This window comes from Macadamia integrifolia, chromosome 7, assembly GCF_013358625.1.
Source record: "Macadamia integrifolia cultivar HAES 741 chromosome 7, SCU_Mint_v3, whole genome shotgun sequence".
NCBI lineage: Eukaryota > Viridiplantae > Streptophyta > Magnoliopsida > Proteales > Proteaceae > Macadamia > Macadamia integrifolia.
The window spans coordinates 27,930,318-27,948,994 of record NC_056563.1 but is presented as its reverse complement, the minus strand read 5'-3'; the positions used below and the strand labels follow the sequence as shown (position 1 = coordinate 27,948,994).

Genomic DNA, 18,677 nt, shown 5'->3' with positions numbered 1-18,677 from the left:
TCTTACCGGTTTGGTTTCGGTTTCGGTCCGGGTTTTGAGCCGGTTTCGGTTTGGTTTCGGGTTCATCCGGTTTTCGGTGCGGTTCGGTTTGGTTTTGAGGTTACAATACTCGAAACCGAACCGAACCAATAAGGATTCGGTTCGGTTCGGTATGGGTTGTTATCGGTTCGGTCCGGCCGGTTTTACCGGTTCGGTTTAGGAATTGACACCCCTAGAGTGATGGGGCTGGCGAGTGGGCCCTACCAATTTATGGGCATCCCCACTTTCCCCTAAAATTAATGTTACTATAAATAAGAAGAGAGAGAAAAGAGCGTGGTTAGTGGGACAGCTCTCCACGGCCCCAAGGCATGGCTTTGTCACGGCGGCGCCACCTGTTGCAGCATCAGTTCCAATACCTCCGCTGCCTGATTCCGACAATCTCAATCGTTTCCGCCACTCTCCTCATCCTTCTTGCACTTCTCTCTTTTCTCGCTCCTGCTCCCGTCGATAATCTCTCCCTCGGCCGCCGCTACCTCAATCGCGTATCTGTGAAACATTTCACCCTTCTCTTCTTCCCTATTTTACTGTTTTGCCATTCTTCATCTAATTTGATCCCCCCTTTTTTTTCTTTTCTTGGTGTTCAGTTCGATGGTGGCATTGAGGTTCACGGCTCTGCGAATGCGAGTGGCGTTTTCCGTGTTCCAGTAAGGTTTCTTCGACTCTCTCCCGTGTTGATAGAGTTGTGGCCACTACGCTTTGTCTGGATCTTATTTTCAGTTCTGGCTTAATTTGTTTCTCTCATCCCTTTCTCTTTTGCTTTGCACTTTAGATGGACGGAGGGAATTTAGGCCATGATCTCTGGGGTTCAACGTTGTCAAGATTCTACTATGGATGTAGTAATGCCAGCAATAAGTTTGCGAGTGCGTCTCTGTTCTTTGTTGATAATGTTTTGTTTTCTTTTATTTACCCAATATCGTTTTGTCTTCCTAATCTGTTCAAAAGATGTTATTCTTATTCGCACATCCTAAGGCTGTAGATTTCTTAGATTCAAGAACTCTGCAGATTTGATGAGTATATACTTCGTTGACGTAGATCAGCTGGGATCGTTCTTATTGGAAATTAACGGATGCCCGATTTGCATTTTTATGGAATCTGTGGAGAAGACTAAATTATTCTTCCAAAAATAGAATAAACAATATTTGATGACCCTGTTTAACCTTTGCTTGTTAATTGGATTTCCTTGTGATTCATGTTGTAAAATGTTTGGTTTAAGTCTTTGATGTGAACTGCTTATTTTCAATGGTACAGCACCGGATGTTATCACAGAACCCAATCGTTATCTGCTGATTGCAACCAGTGGAGGCTTAAATCAACAAAGGACAGGGGTGAGATTTTTGAGCCCTCAGCTTGGTTCAGCTTGACTTGTTCATGTTTGCTGATGGTTTTGTGAGCTTGAAAGAATAATTTCTTTGCCTTGCAGAAAAAACATGGCATGGTATCAACTGTCCTAGTCTATGTAAAATATTTGTGTATTATTTTTTGTAGATTCTACATGTTTCCCTTTTAATTTAAGAAGCTTTAAGTCTTTATGTATTGAACAGTATCACAAGTACCATAGAAATGATTGGTAATTTTTTAGTTTCTTGTTTTTGACAAGTTAGAGAAAACACAAGAGAATAGCCTTCAGATAAGAAATACCATTTACTAATTTTGGAGACTGACATTTGATGCTCTGTACTCTTTATTGCTGGGGTTCTTGTTAGGTTTTACACATAATTAGAAATTTTCTGTCTTTAAAAGTTGCACATAACCAATTCGTTTTCCCACTCTACACGTTGATCTGAATGAATGGTCTCATGTAATGGGAAAGAAAAAACCCTTGATGAATCAAGGAAATGGATGTCTTGGAAACAGCCTGTCCTATGAAGCAGGGGTAAGGCTTCGTACATTTGCCCCTCCCAGTGGGAGCCTTGTGTATTGGGAATTTCTTTAGAAAAAAAAAAATCAAGGAAATGGAAGTCATGGTTCAAGAACTCATCAAGTCGAGATCTCGGTATTTTCTCAATTTTCGGAAGATCTCAAGACGAGATGTAAGGTGATACACAAATAATACATAATCTTGTACGAGATTTCGATATCTCGCCAAAATCTTGGTCCAATTTCTCACTTCATGGCATCTCAATTGAAACTACTTAATCCATATGATATATATACTCCATTTCGTCGAGACTTCATCGAAATTTTGACCCAGTCTCAGCTAATTTTGAAGCAAAATTCTCCAAATTTGGTTTTTGGTGTAATTTTTTTACCAAAACTCACCCATGTGAACTTGGAACTAGTGGATTCACAACTTATTTAAGTCGTGAATAATTTGATGTCTTCTAATTCCTAATGCTTATTTAAATTGTTTTACTTGAATTATATCATTTATATGTTTATAGTAGTACTCAAAATTGTACAGAATAGGCGAATAGCCTCAGTTAGAGATCATATACAGGCAGCGTAGACTACTGACATATGGTTTGAAGTCAAAGTACCATTTTGGGTTTGATTTTGTCTCATGTTTCCACCGTGTTTTAGAAAGCCTAGAATAGGTCGGATGACAAGTTTCAAGACCTAACTTAGCCATATGGCCACCGAAACCCAACCTCAAGACTTGCTGTCAAATAATACATGGTTTTGGGGAGATCTCGTCAAATCTTGGTTCCAAGCTTGGAACTACACTATCTAGATCTATTCCTTGAGTCGTCCATAAGGTGATAACTCTAATAGTAAGAAGTTTTGTTTGGTAAAAATTTCATTTCTTGATGAGGATCTTGCTTGTAAATTCATTTTCTGGCAGGAGCTCTAAATGAAATATTATAGAGAAATGATAGGGATGGAGCTAGGCATCATCATGGTTCTAAGTTTTGCCGAAACTTCGTGAAATATTTCAGTTTCCCAAAGGCTCGAAACGAAACCTTATTTGATGTGTAAAGATGTACATATTTCGACAGAAATGTCAAGGTTTTGGTCATATTTCAGTCATAAGTTTTGTTTTGTGGATATTTCGGCTGAAACGTTACTTTGGCTATAGTATAAATACAAAATTTTGAACAAATTCATTTCGATAGGTTTCTCTAGTGAAGCTTGGAAAACCCATTTTTCTGTGCTTTATTGGCCAAATTACTGTTGTACAATGTTGCAATAAGTATTTGGGAAGTAGAGGAACATAGTGGAGTGGAAGTAACGATTTGCTATGTTGTTGGAAGATTTGTGTAAGGGTCAAAGTTGGAGGTATATCACTTTTCCCAAAAACTAAATTTTGCAAAAAATAGGATAAATACTTGGTGCTTGGCATTCAATTATTTTAGTGTTACACAATTTAGCTTGATCTATGACTTCACGGAGCCAGAATTTATTTCTTATTTTTAAAATTTTCTTGTAACATTCTAGTGGTTTAGATCTAGTCCCTAGTATGGCCTTGTGATGTAGGGGGTTCCTAGGTGACTAGGTTTCCTACAAGATTAGCTAACTAGGTAGGGTAAACTCAAGGGACTTGGGTTGGACAAGATAAGGGAAACTCAACAAACAAGATTGACATGCAAAATAAAGTGAGACTAATGAGCAATGTAACAATGAGCAATAATAGTTTCAGAAGAAAAATACATAAAACTCACTCAAGCATCAAGAGGGAATATGGGGTAGGGAACATAGCAGCAAGCAAAATTAGGTTCTAACACTAGCCTATTAAGCACCCAAGATAGATAAGAATCCCATGTTATATATTCCAAAACCAGTCATGCTTGTAATAAGAATATCAGCAACTTCTAAGGTAAAACAGTGGGCAAATAAAGGTCAAACAATGGGCAAAAAGGGGGGGTTTTAACGGAAGTGGATGAAGCAATTAATAAGGGAGCGATGGAGGAATGGAAAGGTTCAGTTCATTACCTACCTGCTGCCCAAATCTGAGGATAAAAGAAAGCACTCCAAATTATTGAAGAAGTGTTCAACAGCATTTCGATGGGGCCTTGTGCAACTGAGATGATCTCCAACTGGTAGTATTTAGCAGCTGCAGCAGTCATGACAATAACCAGGAACAGATACAATGAAAGAGAAAAGAATGGGAGAGGGAGGGAGGCGAGAAAAGAGAAAAAGAGATCGAGAAGGGGGGAGGAAATAGTTAGAGGCGAGAGATAGAGGAATCATGAGAGAGGGGCGACAACTTCTTTGTGATTTTCATTCAATAATTCAATAATTCAAAACGATGGCCAATGGCCTTACACTAGAATTAAAGCAAAATATTTGAATCAAATAAGATTTGGTGGGGTCCACAAGATCTGCCGAATGGGAGGACAAGGGGGGTCTAACCCAGCGTTGGAAGGCTGGTTCGACTCCTCTCTTTCCTTCTTCTTTCTTCCTTCTTCATTCTTGCTTCTTCTAATCCTCCATCCACAAATATGGATTTGGTTGGGTCTTCTTCTTCTTTCGATTGTACACCTTGATGTCCCCATCAACTCTCCCCTGCTTGAAAGAATTCACCTCCGGTGAATTACGGCTCAGGTAGTACTCAAGGAGTCTTGGGTTGAGTCATTGGATTTCTTGTAATGTGATCCAGGTGTTGTCAATCTCCGGTCATCCACGCCACTTAACCAAGAACTCTCTAGAATCTCCTCTGTGTGTGGACACAATCTTCTCATCAAGGATTTCCTCAACTTCTTTAGTCCTTCTCGTGATCTTAGGCATAGGTGGTAATGAGGTGGGGGGAAGTGGTTGGTTTGGTTCAGTAGTCTCATCAATGGTGAAGGGGAAGTCCTTAAAGTCATCAGGATAGAAAGGGGTAATGGTAGAGTTACCGTGGCATGGGACAAGGTCTTCAACATTGAAAATATTACTGATCTCCATGTTAGCTGGCAGGTTAAGAACATACGCATTGGCACCTATCCTATTGAGTACTTTGAATGGACTTGTGCTACGAGCATGCAGCTTGCTCGCTTTTCCCCTAACAAAGCGTTGCGACTTAATTCTAATCATCACCATATTGCCCTCTTGAAACTCTTGTGGTCTTCTGTGCACATCTGCCTTCGACTTATATTGCTCGTTGCTCAGTGTTATCTGTTTTCTTATACCTGCATGCAAATCATGTATTTGCTGAGCAAAAGACTCGGCTAACGGGGATGTCCTAAAACTTGACACAATTGGGATAAGGTTTATGGATGCCCGGGGCTGGTATCCTGAACAAATCTCAAAGGGGGACAGACTAGTGGTACGGTTCTTAGAACTATTATATGCAAACTCGGCCTAACTAAGGATTCGATCCCAACTGATAAGGTGTTCTCCTATAAGGCAACACAACAAGTTTCCTAAAATCCTATTGATAACCTCAGTCTGGCCATTAGTCTGAGGATGGAAAGCTGAAGAGAAGTGGAGCTTAGTGCCCATCATCCGCCATAGGGTCCTCCAAAAATGACTGGTGAACTTGACATCCCTACCGGACACTATGGTGAGGGGTAACCCATGGTACTTGACAACCTCGTTAAAGAAAAGTTTGGCTACTATGGACGCATCAGAGGTTTTAGAGCATGGGATGAAATGGGCCATCTTCGAGAAGCGATCTATAACTACATAAACAGAATCATAGCCTCTCGAAGTTTTTGGTAGACCATGCCCGAAGTCCATGCTAAGGTCCGGGGAATGGGGAACGGGTAGGGAAGTGTATAAACCCGTGTTCTGCTTTGGTTGTTTGGCAGTTTGGTATGCTCTACACTGACTCATAACTCTAACAACATCCCTCTTCAGTCCTGGCCAAAAGAATCGGTCATCAATGTGGGTGATGGTCTTATCTCGATCGAAATGGCCAGCGACTCCCCCAGCATGCAATTTCCAGATCAGGAAATCTCGGAGTGAAGTCCTGCGAAATGCACAACTTGCTTCCTTTAAAAAGGAAACCATCTCAGAGTAGGTGATCTGAGCGACTGACAAGGTTACCTCCACTCAAGGAAGTGAACGGCTCATTAAAATCAGGCAGGTGAGGTACTGGTCTTTGACCTGCTCGAATCCTACAACCTCTACACTCATGGTCTAGAGCAACACACTAGTCCGACTCCTAGCATTTGTGCAACTGAGGAACATGTTCACCCGGCTTAATGCATCTGTAGCGGTATTCTCTACACCAGGTCTATGCTTGAGTACAAAGGTGTACTCTTGGAGAAACTCGACCCACTTAGCATGTCTCTAGTTTAGTTTCTTTTGGGCACTCAGGTATCTTAGAGCCTGGTGATCAAAGAATAGCACGAATTCTTACGGTAGAAGGTAATGTCGCCAATAGCGCAATAATTGGACAACCGCATAGAATTCTTTGTCGTATGTGGAATATCGTTGCCTTGCTTTATTAAGTTTCTCACTAAAGTAGGCAACAGGGTGTCTTTCTTGCCTTAGGACACCACCTATGTCAATACCAGATGCATCACAGTTTACTTCGAAGACCTTAGAAAAATCTGGGAGGGGTAGGACGGGGGCCTCAGTCATAAGCTTTTTAATCTCAGTAAAGGCCTTCGTAGCACTCTTAGTCCATTGAAACTCCTCTTTTTTATGCAATCCGTGATAGGAGACATAATGGAACTAAACTGGTAACTGAACCTCCTGTAGAAGGTGGCTAAGCCATGAAAACTTCGCACTTCATGGACATTAGTTGGCTCAGGCTACTCTACAATCGCTCTTACTTTCTCAGGGTTAGCAGACACTCCTTGGGCTGAAACAACAAACCCGAAGAATATGACTTGATCACTCATGAAGGTGCACTTCTTGAGGTTGACATAGAGTTTCTCTTGTAAGAGCACATGAAAAACCTTCTGTAAGTGATCTAAGTAGGAAGACGGGGTCTTACTATAGATGAGGATGTCATCAAAGTAAACCACTAGGAATTTGCCAATGAATGGTTGAAGCACTTGATTCATTATCCTCATGAATGTGCTAGGTGCATTTGACAAGCCAAAAGGCATAACTAACCACTCAAAAAGGCCATCCTTTGTCTTGAAGGCTGTCTTCCACTCATCTCCAGGCCTAACCCGAATGTGGTGGTACCCACTCTTGAGATCAATCTTCGAGAAGATCGATGAATTGGCCATCATATCCAACATGTCAAGTATAGGGATAGGGAACCTATACTTGACAATGATCTTATTGATGGTCCTACTATCAACACACATATGCCAGGTGCCATATTTCTTTAGCGTGAGCAAGGTAGGTACTGCACACGGGCTAAGGCTCTCCCTAATGAATCCCTTCTGTAACAATTCATCCACTTGCCGCTTGAGTTCGGCGTGCTCTTTGGGATTCATTTGGTAATAGGGTAAGTTCGGGAGAGAGGACCCTGGAACTAAGTCAATAGTGTGTTGGATGTCATGCGTCGGCGGTAACTCATCAAGTAGTTCCTCCGGGAATAACCTCTCAAATTTCTTCAACAAGGGTTGTACTTCTTTAAGAGCTTCAATAAATAAGCGTGACCTATTGGTATTACTCTGTATGATAACTAGAGCATAAATCACCCCTGACTCTTGACACTCTACTTTAAATTGTTGTTGATATAAAAAATTGAGTGTTTTGGTGGGGGTGCGTTTGGATGTACTTCCTTTGTGTTCTGGAACCTTTACTTCCTTAGGGGCACTGGGGGTTAGCCGAATTTTCATCCCTTTGAACTTAAAGACATAGGTGTTAGACTTCCCATAATTGGTGACATCCCGGTCATATAATCAGGGTTTACCTCAGATGATGTGGGCAACATCCATCTCTAGGACATCACACCACACTCGATCCTCATATCCTACAAAGTGTGGGGGAACTAGACACCTCAAATTAACGGGGATGGTGGACTGATCTACCCAGGCAACCTTGTAAGACTTGGGGTGGGGTTCAGGTTTGAGGCACATTCGAGCAACAATGCTCTTGGCGATCACATTCATGCAACTCCCGCTGTCTATGGCGACGCGGCAGTTCTTGCCTTGATGACATATGTAAGTGATGAAAATATAGGGCCCATTTGATAATGTTTCAATAAACTTGTTTCTGGACACAGAAATGGCAAAAAAGGAACAAAAAACGTTTGATAAAATTGTTTCATTTCACTTGTTTTCAGAAATAAAAATAGAAATTTCTACCTATTTATGGTTCAAGAAACGACCCCGCCATTTTTGAAAACAACTCGTGGCCATTCTTTCGTTGGTTATTATCGACTTCCAGAACATAACTTATCAAACACCTTCAATTCCATTTCTGTTTCTAGAAACGGAAATTTATGTTTCTGCTATTTCTTGAAACAGAAACAGAAACATTATCAAACGGGCCCTTCCGCCCTTAGTTTGCCGCCAATCATCGCTACTCCTAGGTTGTGAGACCATGCATTGCATAATACGGAGCTTGAGGTCACCGGCCTCCTCGGTGTCCTCATCAAATATGGTCTCATTTGGCCTATGGTCCTCATACTCATGGTCCTGAAAACCCTCTTGGTCACCTTCTTCAAGAGTTTGCTCTCCCACATAAAGATTCCTATTGGGACACTCTCTGGAGAAGTGACCAAACCCGCGACACTTAAAACACTGTTGTTGCCCACTACTCTTGGGTGCTTCTCCCAAAATCCCTTTACCACTGTTGTCAAATTGACGCAGAGGGCTTTGGGAATCCAGTTGAGCCTTGGGGTGGGTTTCAAAATTGGGACTCCCCAGCTTGGAAGCTCTTCCTCTGAGAATAAGTTCTCATTGAGGATTTCACCTCAAGGGCTATCCTGAAGGCCTGTGGAACGTCTCGCACTAATTGGGGTGCCATACGAGACTGAATTTCGGAGTTGAGCCCGGTAAGGAATTTGGATAGTGTCTGCTCAACATCCTCCCGAATACGGCTTCTAATTTTCAATTCATTAAACTTGCTCATGTATTCGGTCACAGTTAACTTTACTTGCTTTAAGGTATTCATTTCATTCAACAACTGGAGCCTATAAGTGATAGGAAAAAATTCCCTCTTGAACCTCTCTTGCATTTCTACTCAGGTAGTGATTGGCTCAAGTCCTAGGTGGTCCTCTTGGTACTCTAGGTCTATCCAGAATTCTTAGGCAGCTCCGACAAGCTTGAACTTAGCAATTCGGTAGCAGACTTCCTCTGGTATATTGTAAAAATCGAAGTACTTATCCATCTGCTTAATCCAATCCAGAAGGATTCTAGCATCAATCTGACCATCATAGGTAGGGGCATCTACCTTAATCATCCGTCTGACATCGAAGCCCCTATCATGATGCTCATAACCCTCATCATCTCCATATTAGGTATGGTGTCTTGGCGGTGGGCTTCGACCCTTACCCCAACCTCTACCACGCCCTAGGCCTTGGAAGTTATCCTCTATCTAGTCATAACCATCAGTGTGGTTATTCTCTTTTACTTCCTCAAGGTTAAGGCCTTGGTCCCTATGTTTAGTGCCAGTTGTGTTACGGCCTTGCCGTCCATCAGGGTTTTGGGCACTTGTCTCGAGGGCTGTCAACTTATCGGTAAGGGTTTGGAGATGGGCAGCCTGTGTCTCCTGTATAGCTTGGCTAGCGTGGAAGGTAGCTTGGATGGCTTTCATGAATTCAACCAACTGCTTAGGTTGGGTGGGGGTGTCAGAAATGTCAGACATATTCTGGTATGCTCTACCACTACGAGTGGACATAAGGAGATGGGCAGCCAAGGTACGGTTGCCACCAAAGACTCAAGGTCTACTCAGAATCTCCAATTGAGACAGGTAGTTAACCCTCTCAGTCTTGAGGTCAGAAACCTCCCTCTCAAGTATGTGCTTTTTGAGGGAATAGCGCCCAATGCTATTTGGTCCCGCCAATCTAAGGAACAGTAAGGTGTCCTCTAACCTATGGTAATGCTCTCTTAACTCAGACTCGGCTACGGATAGATTGTGACAGAGACTAGACCTCAAAAGGTAAAACATGTAAACAATGGACAGCAGTGCCTAATTACCCTAAACCTAGACAAAACCATGCTCTGATACCAAGATGATGTAGGGGGTTCCTAGGTGACTAGGTTTCCTACAAGATTAGTTAACTAGGTAGGGTAAAATCAAGGGACTTGGGTTGGACAAGATAAGGGAAACTCAACAAACAAGATTGACATGCAAAATAAAGTGAGACTAATGAGCAATGTAACAATGAGCAATAATAGTTTCAGAAGAAAAACACATAACACTCACTCAAGCATCAAGGGAGAATATGGGGTAGGAGCGGCAAGCAAAGTTAGGTTCTAGCACTAGCCTATTAAGCACCCAAGATAGATAAAAATCCCATGTTATATGTTCCAAAACCAGTCATGCTTGTAATAAGAAAATCAGCAACTTCTAAGGTAAAACAGTGGGCAAATAAAGGTCAAACAATGGGCAAAAAAGGGGGGGGGGTTTAACGGAAGTGGATGAAGCAATTAATAAGGGAGCAATGGGGGAATGGAAAGGTTCAGTTCATTACCTACCTGCTTCCCAAATCTGAGGATAAAAGAAAGCAATCCAGATTATTGAAGAAGTGTTCAGCAGCATTCCGATGGGGCCTTTTGCAACTGAGATGATCTCCAACCGGTAGTATTCAGCAGCTGCAGCAGTCATGACAATAACCAGGAACATATACAATGAAAGAGAAAAGAATGGGAGAGGGAGGGAGGCGAGAAAAGAGAGAACCGAAGGAGAGAAAGAGATCGAGAAGGGGGGAGGAAATAGTTAGAGGCGAGAGAGAGAGAGGAATCGTGAGAGAGGGGCGACAACTTCTTTGTGCTTTTCATTCAATAATTCAATAATTCAAAACGATGGCCAATGGCCTTACACTTAAATAGAATAAAACTTCCAAGAATAAAAAAAAAAAGATATTTAGAAACTCAATTGCTTGAAATAAAAAAAAAAAAACTACCTAATAGACCAATAGAAAGAAGTCCTAGTTTCCTAATTATGTAAAATAGTCAAATAACATTAGAATTAAAGCAAAGTACTAGAATCAAATAAGTTTTGGTGGGGTCCACAAGATCTGCCGAATGGGAGGACAAGGGGGGGTCGAACCCAGCACTGGAAGGCTGGTTCGACTCCTCTCTTTCCTTCTTCTTTCTTCCTTCTTCTTTCTTGTTTCTTCTAATCCTCAAACTACAAAGATGGATCTGGTTGTGTCTTCTTCTTCTTTCTACTGTACACCTTGATGACCCCATCACCTTAAATAGAGCGGATTGGTGGGCTTGGATCCATGTAGCCGACCCCATTAAGTTGGGATAAGGCTTTGTTGTTGTTGTTGTATTTTAATGGTTTAGATCCTACCCAGAACTCGATGTGGTACTAGGAGTTTAGGACTTAGGATGGGCATAAGGGTGACTTGTTGCTTGTATTGTTGACTTCTATATATATTTGACTCTATGTAGCAATCCATGTATGATGTATGATTTATGAAATGTGTTATAATTTGATGTCTATTCATTCCTAATGCATATTTAAGTTGTTTTACTTGAATTATATGTATTCTAGTACTAAACATTGTATGGAATAGGCCATATTAGAGAATGTCTACATCGTACACTACCAACCTAGGGTCTAAAGTCAAACTACCATTTTGTTTTTTGTTTTTATTTATTTATTTTTTTTTTATATCTAAGGGGTTCCGCCATGTTTAAAGTGCCAAGAGTAGGGTTCCTGAGAAGTTTCAGTACCTAATTTGGCCATCAAAACCCTTTATTGAAACTTGCAGAATGAGTGTATGGGTTTCAACTGAAATTTCAGTTTTGAGCCTGGTTTCTACCAGGCTCAAAACCGAAACATGTAACCTTTCATCATACCCCATAAGTTTCTGCTGATTCTGTCTTCTTCAGTTGAGTCAAGAACTCTTTTTGTTAATATGTAATTCAACGTAAGTTTCATTTTCATTAGGTAATGCGGAAGTCACTTTAACTGCCAAAAAATACAAATTATTGGAGTCCTTGATTGTTGAGTGATAACATTTCAAGTTATATATGTTCTTATATTCCTTATCAGTTGGTATCTTTAGGCATTGTAATATGTAATCCATACCTCTGATTTACAGAAATGCACATCAAGTGTTCTTTTTAACTTCATTTACAATTTTTTTAATGAATTAGCAATTTTACCTGAGATTCAAATACCTGATATGTACTGAATATTGAGCAAGCGTAGTGTCAGAGGACTCTACAATCATTGTTGTTGTTGAGTGAACCTTGGAAAATTTTATCCAAAGAAACCGTACTTCTTTCAAATGAATTTATAGTGTGTTTGGAGTTCTTTCAATATGTATGTTAATTTTTGGATCCCTAGCTAACATGCATGCCACACATTTAAATGTTTCAATAATTTGAAATTTCTTTTTTTTTTTGGTAGGATAATTTGAAATTTCACTTGGAGCATATGCCAGCAAAAATATTGATTTTTCATATAATAGTATAAACAAATTTTCCAATTAACAGCTTACAACTGGTTGCCATTGGCAATAGTATCAATCAAAGCAGTTTCATACATAATGACTGCACAAATTCCAACGTCTTCATATTATTATTATTATTTTGGTAAGATGTCTTAGTTGAGACTTTACTACAGTTATTGAACTTATTTTTGTTCATGATGTATTTAATTGGTATTCAAAAGCATTTAGATGCCAAACTTCTTATTCCAATTATATAATGCAGATAACAGATGCTGTTGTTGCCGCCCGCATCTTGAATGCTACTCTTGTTGTGCCTAAGCTGGACCAGAAATCTTTCTGGAAGGATGCTAGGTTTGTTAATGAGCTATTCAAAACAATTCATGCTGTAACGTTTTACAGTTTACTCTGCCCCTTGATCCAAGTTTTCTAACACAAAAGGTGAAAGATTGTATATTTATTTGTGAGAGAATGTCCTATGCAGCAATTTTAGTGAGATCTTTGATGTGGATTGGTTTATTTCTTCCCTCTCAAACGATGTTAAAGTCATAAAACAGCTCCCAAGAAGGCGAGGGAGACTTTGGACTCCATATACCATGCGTGTGCCAAGGAAATGCACTGCAAGATGCTATCAAAATCGTGTACTGCCTGTCCTATTGAAAAAACACGTAGGTACTTTCTGAAAATTTGAATGCTTTAATTTTCTATGAAGCTTCTTGCAAGTGTACTTTTTGTTTGTGGCATTTCATGTTCTGCATGTTCTGGTTATTTTAGCTCAAAACTGGGATCTTTTATACAGTGTGCTGTGTTGCTGAATTTTCTGTTCATTAGTCTGTCTATAGGATTGATTATTGCAATGTTTCATCAGCGACTTAGGTGAGTGCTGTTCTGTTAGACTCAGCTTGCTGGCCAAAATTTGTACCGGCCTGAAAAGTTCTGAAAGTCTGAGTCAACATAAAAAACCTTCCATTTATTGTTGATGTTGATGCTTAGAATACATGCCATCATGTATAAAAACGGGTAGACATACATACAGCTTATAGGGAAGAATTTGAGTTTGTGGCAACTGGTAACAAAGATCATTGACTGCACGAGTGAAGAGTGATGCTTTGCAAGTTGAAAGTGTTAAAAAGGATGAGGGAATCCAAACATGACTTATGTTGAAGGAGGGGGCAAAGACATCGGTGCTGATGATTTGATAGAAGATACATCCTAGATATAGTAGGCCAAACCAACAAGGTGACCAAAGAGCCTCGATGCCAAGGCATCACTTGACAACTACGATTATAATCAAAGATAAATTGATTGATGATCTGATCAAAGGTCAAGAGCTTCCTACGGAAGATTATTTTGAAGAGGAGCAAACCACGATCATCCCTTTAGAGATTGAACACGTTGAATTTGTTCTTCCGCAATAGTTCTTCAATGTCAATCCAATGGTCACTGATTTTGTCCTTGATGTTTGTGAAAAGCATTGGATCGACGAATGATGGCAATTGATCATGGATGCCATTGTATTGATGGACATTCTCTCATACTTTCAAATTCAAGGGTGGATTTTTTTTTGACACTGGGGAAATAATGCAGGACTGGTGGTTGGTTTGGTTCAGATTTGAGCTTTTCTGGTTCAATACAATTCAATTCATTGGATGACTAGGTTCAATGAACCAGCAGCAGTTCTCACATGGGGGACCCATTTGAAGGAGGTTTAAAGCTTGCAATTCTGGACTTCCTGAAAATCAGGAAACGCATCAAAATACTGTTCGTGGGCCAGTTCGAGGATTTCAAAAGCTCATCTCTGGTCCAATCGTGGGCTAATTTTTAGAAGGATATTTCTTAGTTTTATTACTTTTAATTGTCTAGCAATTTCCCCGCCCCCTGTTTTTAGTGTTATTAATGCAATAGGTGATGTAGATAAGTCACTTAATAGGCTTATTTTATTGGAAATAAGCATTGGGTTAGGTTATATATGTGTTGGGCCTTTGATCCCATGGGTTTTCTTTGTAATGGGCCACTTTAATGGGCTTAAAATATGGGTAAAAAGTAGGAAAACGGGATTTAATTCATCAGTTTAGTTAATTCATCAGTTTAGTTAGAGTCCTGTTTTGAGTTTATTTCCTTTATTATTTCAGTTTTCTAGTCAGTTTAGGTTTCCCAGTTAGTTAGGGATTGAGTTAGGCCTTTCCTTTTTAGTGTTTGAGTCAATTTTGAGTCTTCTATATAAGTTTGTAAGGGACTACAACATTGAACACGAATTTGATTGAATGAAAAAAAAAAAAAAAAAAACTTTGTGCTGGAGAACTGTGAGATGTAGTGCTGTGAGATGCCCTAGGGGAAGGGTGAGATGCCCTAAGGAAGAGTGAGATGCTTGACCCAACCTAATCCCCTACCCCCATTTTTCCCTTCATTCTATATTTTCTGTTTTATTCATTCCATCGGTCCCTGAATTTTATTTTTTTTTAATTTAGTAAAGATCCTGCTTGGGATTAGATCACTTATGACCCAATCTTACATTAATAGGACACTCCATGCAGCTAGAGGAGTTAGTAGTTTTGATTTGGGTTTATTACTTTCTTTGTGTTTCCTTTCTCAATCGTGGTAAAGTGTTATAGTTGGTTATGAAAGCATGTAGGGGAAACCCTCTTGACAACTTTTATGATGGATTGAATAAGTTATTTGAACGGTGCCTTGGTGCAATGTAAGGTTGCTCCATTATGACCAAGTGGTCATGGGTTCGAGTCAGGAAATAGCCTCTGCGCGAAGTGGGTGTAAGGCTGCGTACATTATTGACCCTCCCCGGACCCTGCTATGGTGGGACCCTCGTGCATTGGGTATGCCCTTTTTTATTAGTTCTCCTTGTCCATTACAATGCAAAGTCAAATGTTGTGAATTGCATAATTAATTATGGTTCATCTAGCCATCCCTGGATTTGATTTTACTCAGAAGGCTATGCCCTCGGGACATTCATGGAGCCCATGCTCTTGATTTTAGAATATGCTTCAGACTTTACATTTTCTCCATATGGTTCAAGACTTTTGAATTCTTTCTATGATCAAGTTACTGATTGAATGAAACCAAGAAATAACCCTTCAGTTGTGTACTTAGATAAAATCTCCTTTGAAAACAAACAACTCCATTGAAGAGAGTTGTGCTGTAGAATTGAGATCTCAGTTGAAATATTATGTGAAATTTATGTGCTTTCATTTTTATCACAGGCTGTTCAGCTCACCAAGTTCGATTACAGGCTTGCAAATAAGTTGGACACGGATCTACAAAAGCTGAGATGTAGAGTTAATTACCATGCTTTGAAGTTCACTGATCCTATATATGAAATGGGCATGAAATTGGTCCACAGGATGAGGATGAGAAGCAGACATTTTATTACCCTTCACTTGAGGTAATCTTCTTCCATGGCCATGGGGCTGTGTTCTTCATCTTCTTCTTTTTTTTTTTTTTTTTTAATCATTGGATGATAGAAACTACTATAATTGTATGGCAGAATTCAGTAATCCTTTTTGTTTTGCCTTTGTGGTTAATATTAGAGTGAAGTACTTATCTTTCTTTGTATGCCTTGTCTTACCATCTTGTATATCCCATAGTTTTCTCAATGTTGGATAAGCAAGGACACAAAAACGAAATGGTATAAAGGCCCTTGAATCAGAGCGATAATTACCAGACTGGTTCTTCACCTCACACCTTTTTCATTTCAGTGACTTGGACTGTTCAAATGAAAGGCGCCTGGTATGGTAAATATTTGACTGAACGCATAGGCTTGGAACAGTCAATGATGTTGAGGATAGAAAAATCTGCTGGTTGGATGATTAGGATGGTTCAGTTCAAGTTCGAGTCATGTGTGATTTGGTATGACGTCCACGACGTTCAGATCAGTTTGCATTTTTGCATTCATCTACAGTTGTGTAACTTTGGTCTAGAGTTAATTTTATAAAATTAAAATTAGTAATTCATCATAGAATCAACTCTCTGACCAACTTGGTTATGCAAATTGATTATTTCTTAATGCTTGATGGCAATACACCTACTTATCCCATAACTTACATTTAGTAACTTCACCTGACAGAGCTAAGAGAAAGCTATCTTCCCCTTGCAGAAAGAATAAAGTGAAATTCTTAGCAGATGTGCTTGAAAATATTTTCATCCAAGAATGTTAATTATAAAAATTCTGTAGAAAATAAAATTTAATGGTTAATTGCTGTAATTATTAAATATTAGGTGCTCAAGTCAATTGTATTGTATGCTTCATTTGTAGTAATATTGGACTTTGAAAATGCTTTTCTGAAGATTAGTTTAAGCTACACCAAGCTAAACATCATCTGGTAAGATTAAATACAAAATTCAACTTCTTTTATTCTACAAAAAGAGCTTTTAGAAATCTAAATATTGAAGTACAATACTTTAAAACTAATGGAGCATTGAAGGAAAAATATCATAATCTCTCTGATAATTTGCATTTAGATAAGGTTGGTTGTGGGGATGTTCTTTGATGCTGTCATGCTTTCCTGTGACAGGTTTGAACCCGATATGCTTGCATTCTCTGGATGCTATTATGGTGGAGGAGAGAAGGAAAGGAAAGAACTGGGGGCTATCCGTCGGAGGTGGAAAACGTTGCATGTGAGTTTATATTTCTATTTCATTAGTGCAAATGTTTGGGATACATTAATCATGCCTTTGATTTCCAAATGTGTTGCAGAAGAACAACCCAGACAAGGAACGGAGGCATGGAAGATGTCCCCTCACTCCAGAGGAGGTTGGACTTATGCTAAGAGGGCTGGGATTTGGCAGTGATGTTCACGTCTATGTGGCATCTGGTGAAATATACGGGGGGGAAGAAACATTGGCTCCCCTTAAAGCTATCTTCCCAAATTTCCACTCCAAGGATTCTATAGCAAGCAAGGAGGAGTTGGCACCATTCTCCTCATTTTCTTCTCGCATGGCTGCACTTGATTTTATTGTTTGCGATGAGAGTGATGTATTTGTAACCAACAACAATGGTAACATGGCCAAAATCTTAGCTGGTCGGAGGTACAAAGATAAATGATCTTTATTCTTCTGGGTTCCTAAATTATCCAACCTGGTAATGACACTGTGTTCGCCTTTTCTCATTGCAGGAGATATTTCAGACATAAACGTACCATTCGTCCAAATGCTAGAAAACTGTATTCTTTGTTTCTGAATCGGGCTAACATGACTTGGGAAGCATTTGCATCACGTGTACGAACACATCAGAGAGGCTTCATTGGAGAGCCAAAGGAGGTAAGGCCAGGGAGGGGTGAATTTCATGAGAACCCATCTTCATGCATATGTGAAGATTCTGAAGCAAAGGCAAAATGGGATCGAATTTCCCATAGTCAGACTAAGGTTGACCAGAAAAGTGGGAAGAGTAATGAAGCAATCAAAGATTTTGGTGAAGTCGCTGACAATCAATTTGCAGATGATGAGCCAGACACATCTGATTCAGATTACGGGGAGAACCAGGATGGGCCAGGGGAGAGAGGAGAGTCTATTGGGACAGACTTGGATGATGATCTGTTCCTTAATTCCGAGGAACCTGAGTTGGAGGAAATGCTATCAGATTGATGAAGCTGCTTGGTACCAAAACAAAATTTCTTGTTTCACTTGTACCTAACCGATTCTTTCATTGAATTCTTCGGGTTTTTTTTTTTTCCAGTTCTGCTTATTGGGAGAAAACCTTTTGACCAGAGCTGGAGTTTGGAGGGTTATACTTTGTATATATATAGAGAGAGAGAGAGTCATGGCAATAGAGCTGTACAGAAACATATTTTAATGAAACGATTTAAATTCAAAGACCGTGAGGGCAAACTGCATGTTTCAAATTCAGTGCTTCCTTATACGTCAACGGGGACGTCCTGTGGTTTCATAGTTGAAAAAAAGAAAACCATTTTAGGCATGCCTTAAAAGGCTATTGTTGTAAATTTGCAGAAAAAGGGTCTGGACAGGGAGCAGGAGAGCGGATATTTGGTTGAGGTTGTGTTGTTCTATTTTGCTAAAGGTGTGAACGTTAGAATGCTTATTTGGCCCAGAAAGTAATGGTTTCTAGTGATTCAGAAATAGAAAATAGTTGACCCTCTTGGTATCTTTTTTTTTTTTTTTAATCTATTTAATAAAAATCATTAATGAAAACTATTTTTTATCAAAATATAAAATTAGTTTGATACCTACTTGACAAAAATGATTTTTTATGAAAAAAATAATTTGATATCTCTGTGTGCAAAATGGCTTTTTGAATAAACGGATGAAGAGATTCTATTCACCAATC

At 39.7% G+C, this 18,677-nt stretch overlaps 1 protein-coding gene across 2 annotated transcripts; it reads left to right on the top strand.

Annotated features, from left to right (window-relative positions):
• Positions 1-324: 324 nt before the first annotated feature.
• LOC122083222 (O-fucosyltransferase 16-like) lies at positions 325-18,205 on the top strand. Of its 2 annotated transcripts, none has more exons than XM_042650949.1 (10): positions 325-521; positions 624-683; positions 809-899; positions 1,288-1,364; positions 12,648-12,736; positions 12,867-13,050; positions 15,598-15,779; positions 16,909-17,011; positions 17,091-17,422; positions 17,509-18,205. In XM_042650949.1, the coding sequence occupies exons 1-10, from the start codon at positions 348-350 to the stop codon at positions 17,975-17,977; spliced, it is 1,761 nt and encodes a 586-aa protein (XP_042506883.1). In that variant the 5' UTR covers positions 325-347; the 3' UTR covers positions 17,978-18,205. The 2 variants fall into 2 exon arrangements, with proteins under 2 accessions (XP_042506883.1, XP_042506882.1); XM_042650948.1 differs by having other exon boundaries at positions 325-527.
• The last annotated feature ends 472 nt before the right edge of the window (positions 18,206-18,677 follow it).

What these genes read in the sequence shown, in the direction of transcription:
- LOC122083222 (XM_042650948.1), top strand. Translation starts at nt 348, where the DNA reads ATGGCTTTGTCACGGCGGCGCCACCTGTTGCAGCATCAGTTCCAATAC. An exon ending in GTGGCGTTTTCCGTGTTCCA is followed by an intron (nt 684 to 808) that starts GTAAGGTTTCTT and finishes TTTGCACTTTAG; the next exon opens with ATGGACGGAGGGAATTTAGG. An exon ending in TTTATTACCCTTCACTTGAG is followed by an intron (nt 15,780 to 16,908) that starts GTAATCTTCTTC and finishes TTCCTGTGACAG; the next exon opens with GTTTGAACCCGATATGCTTG.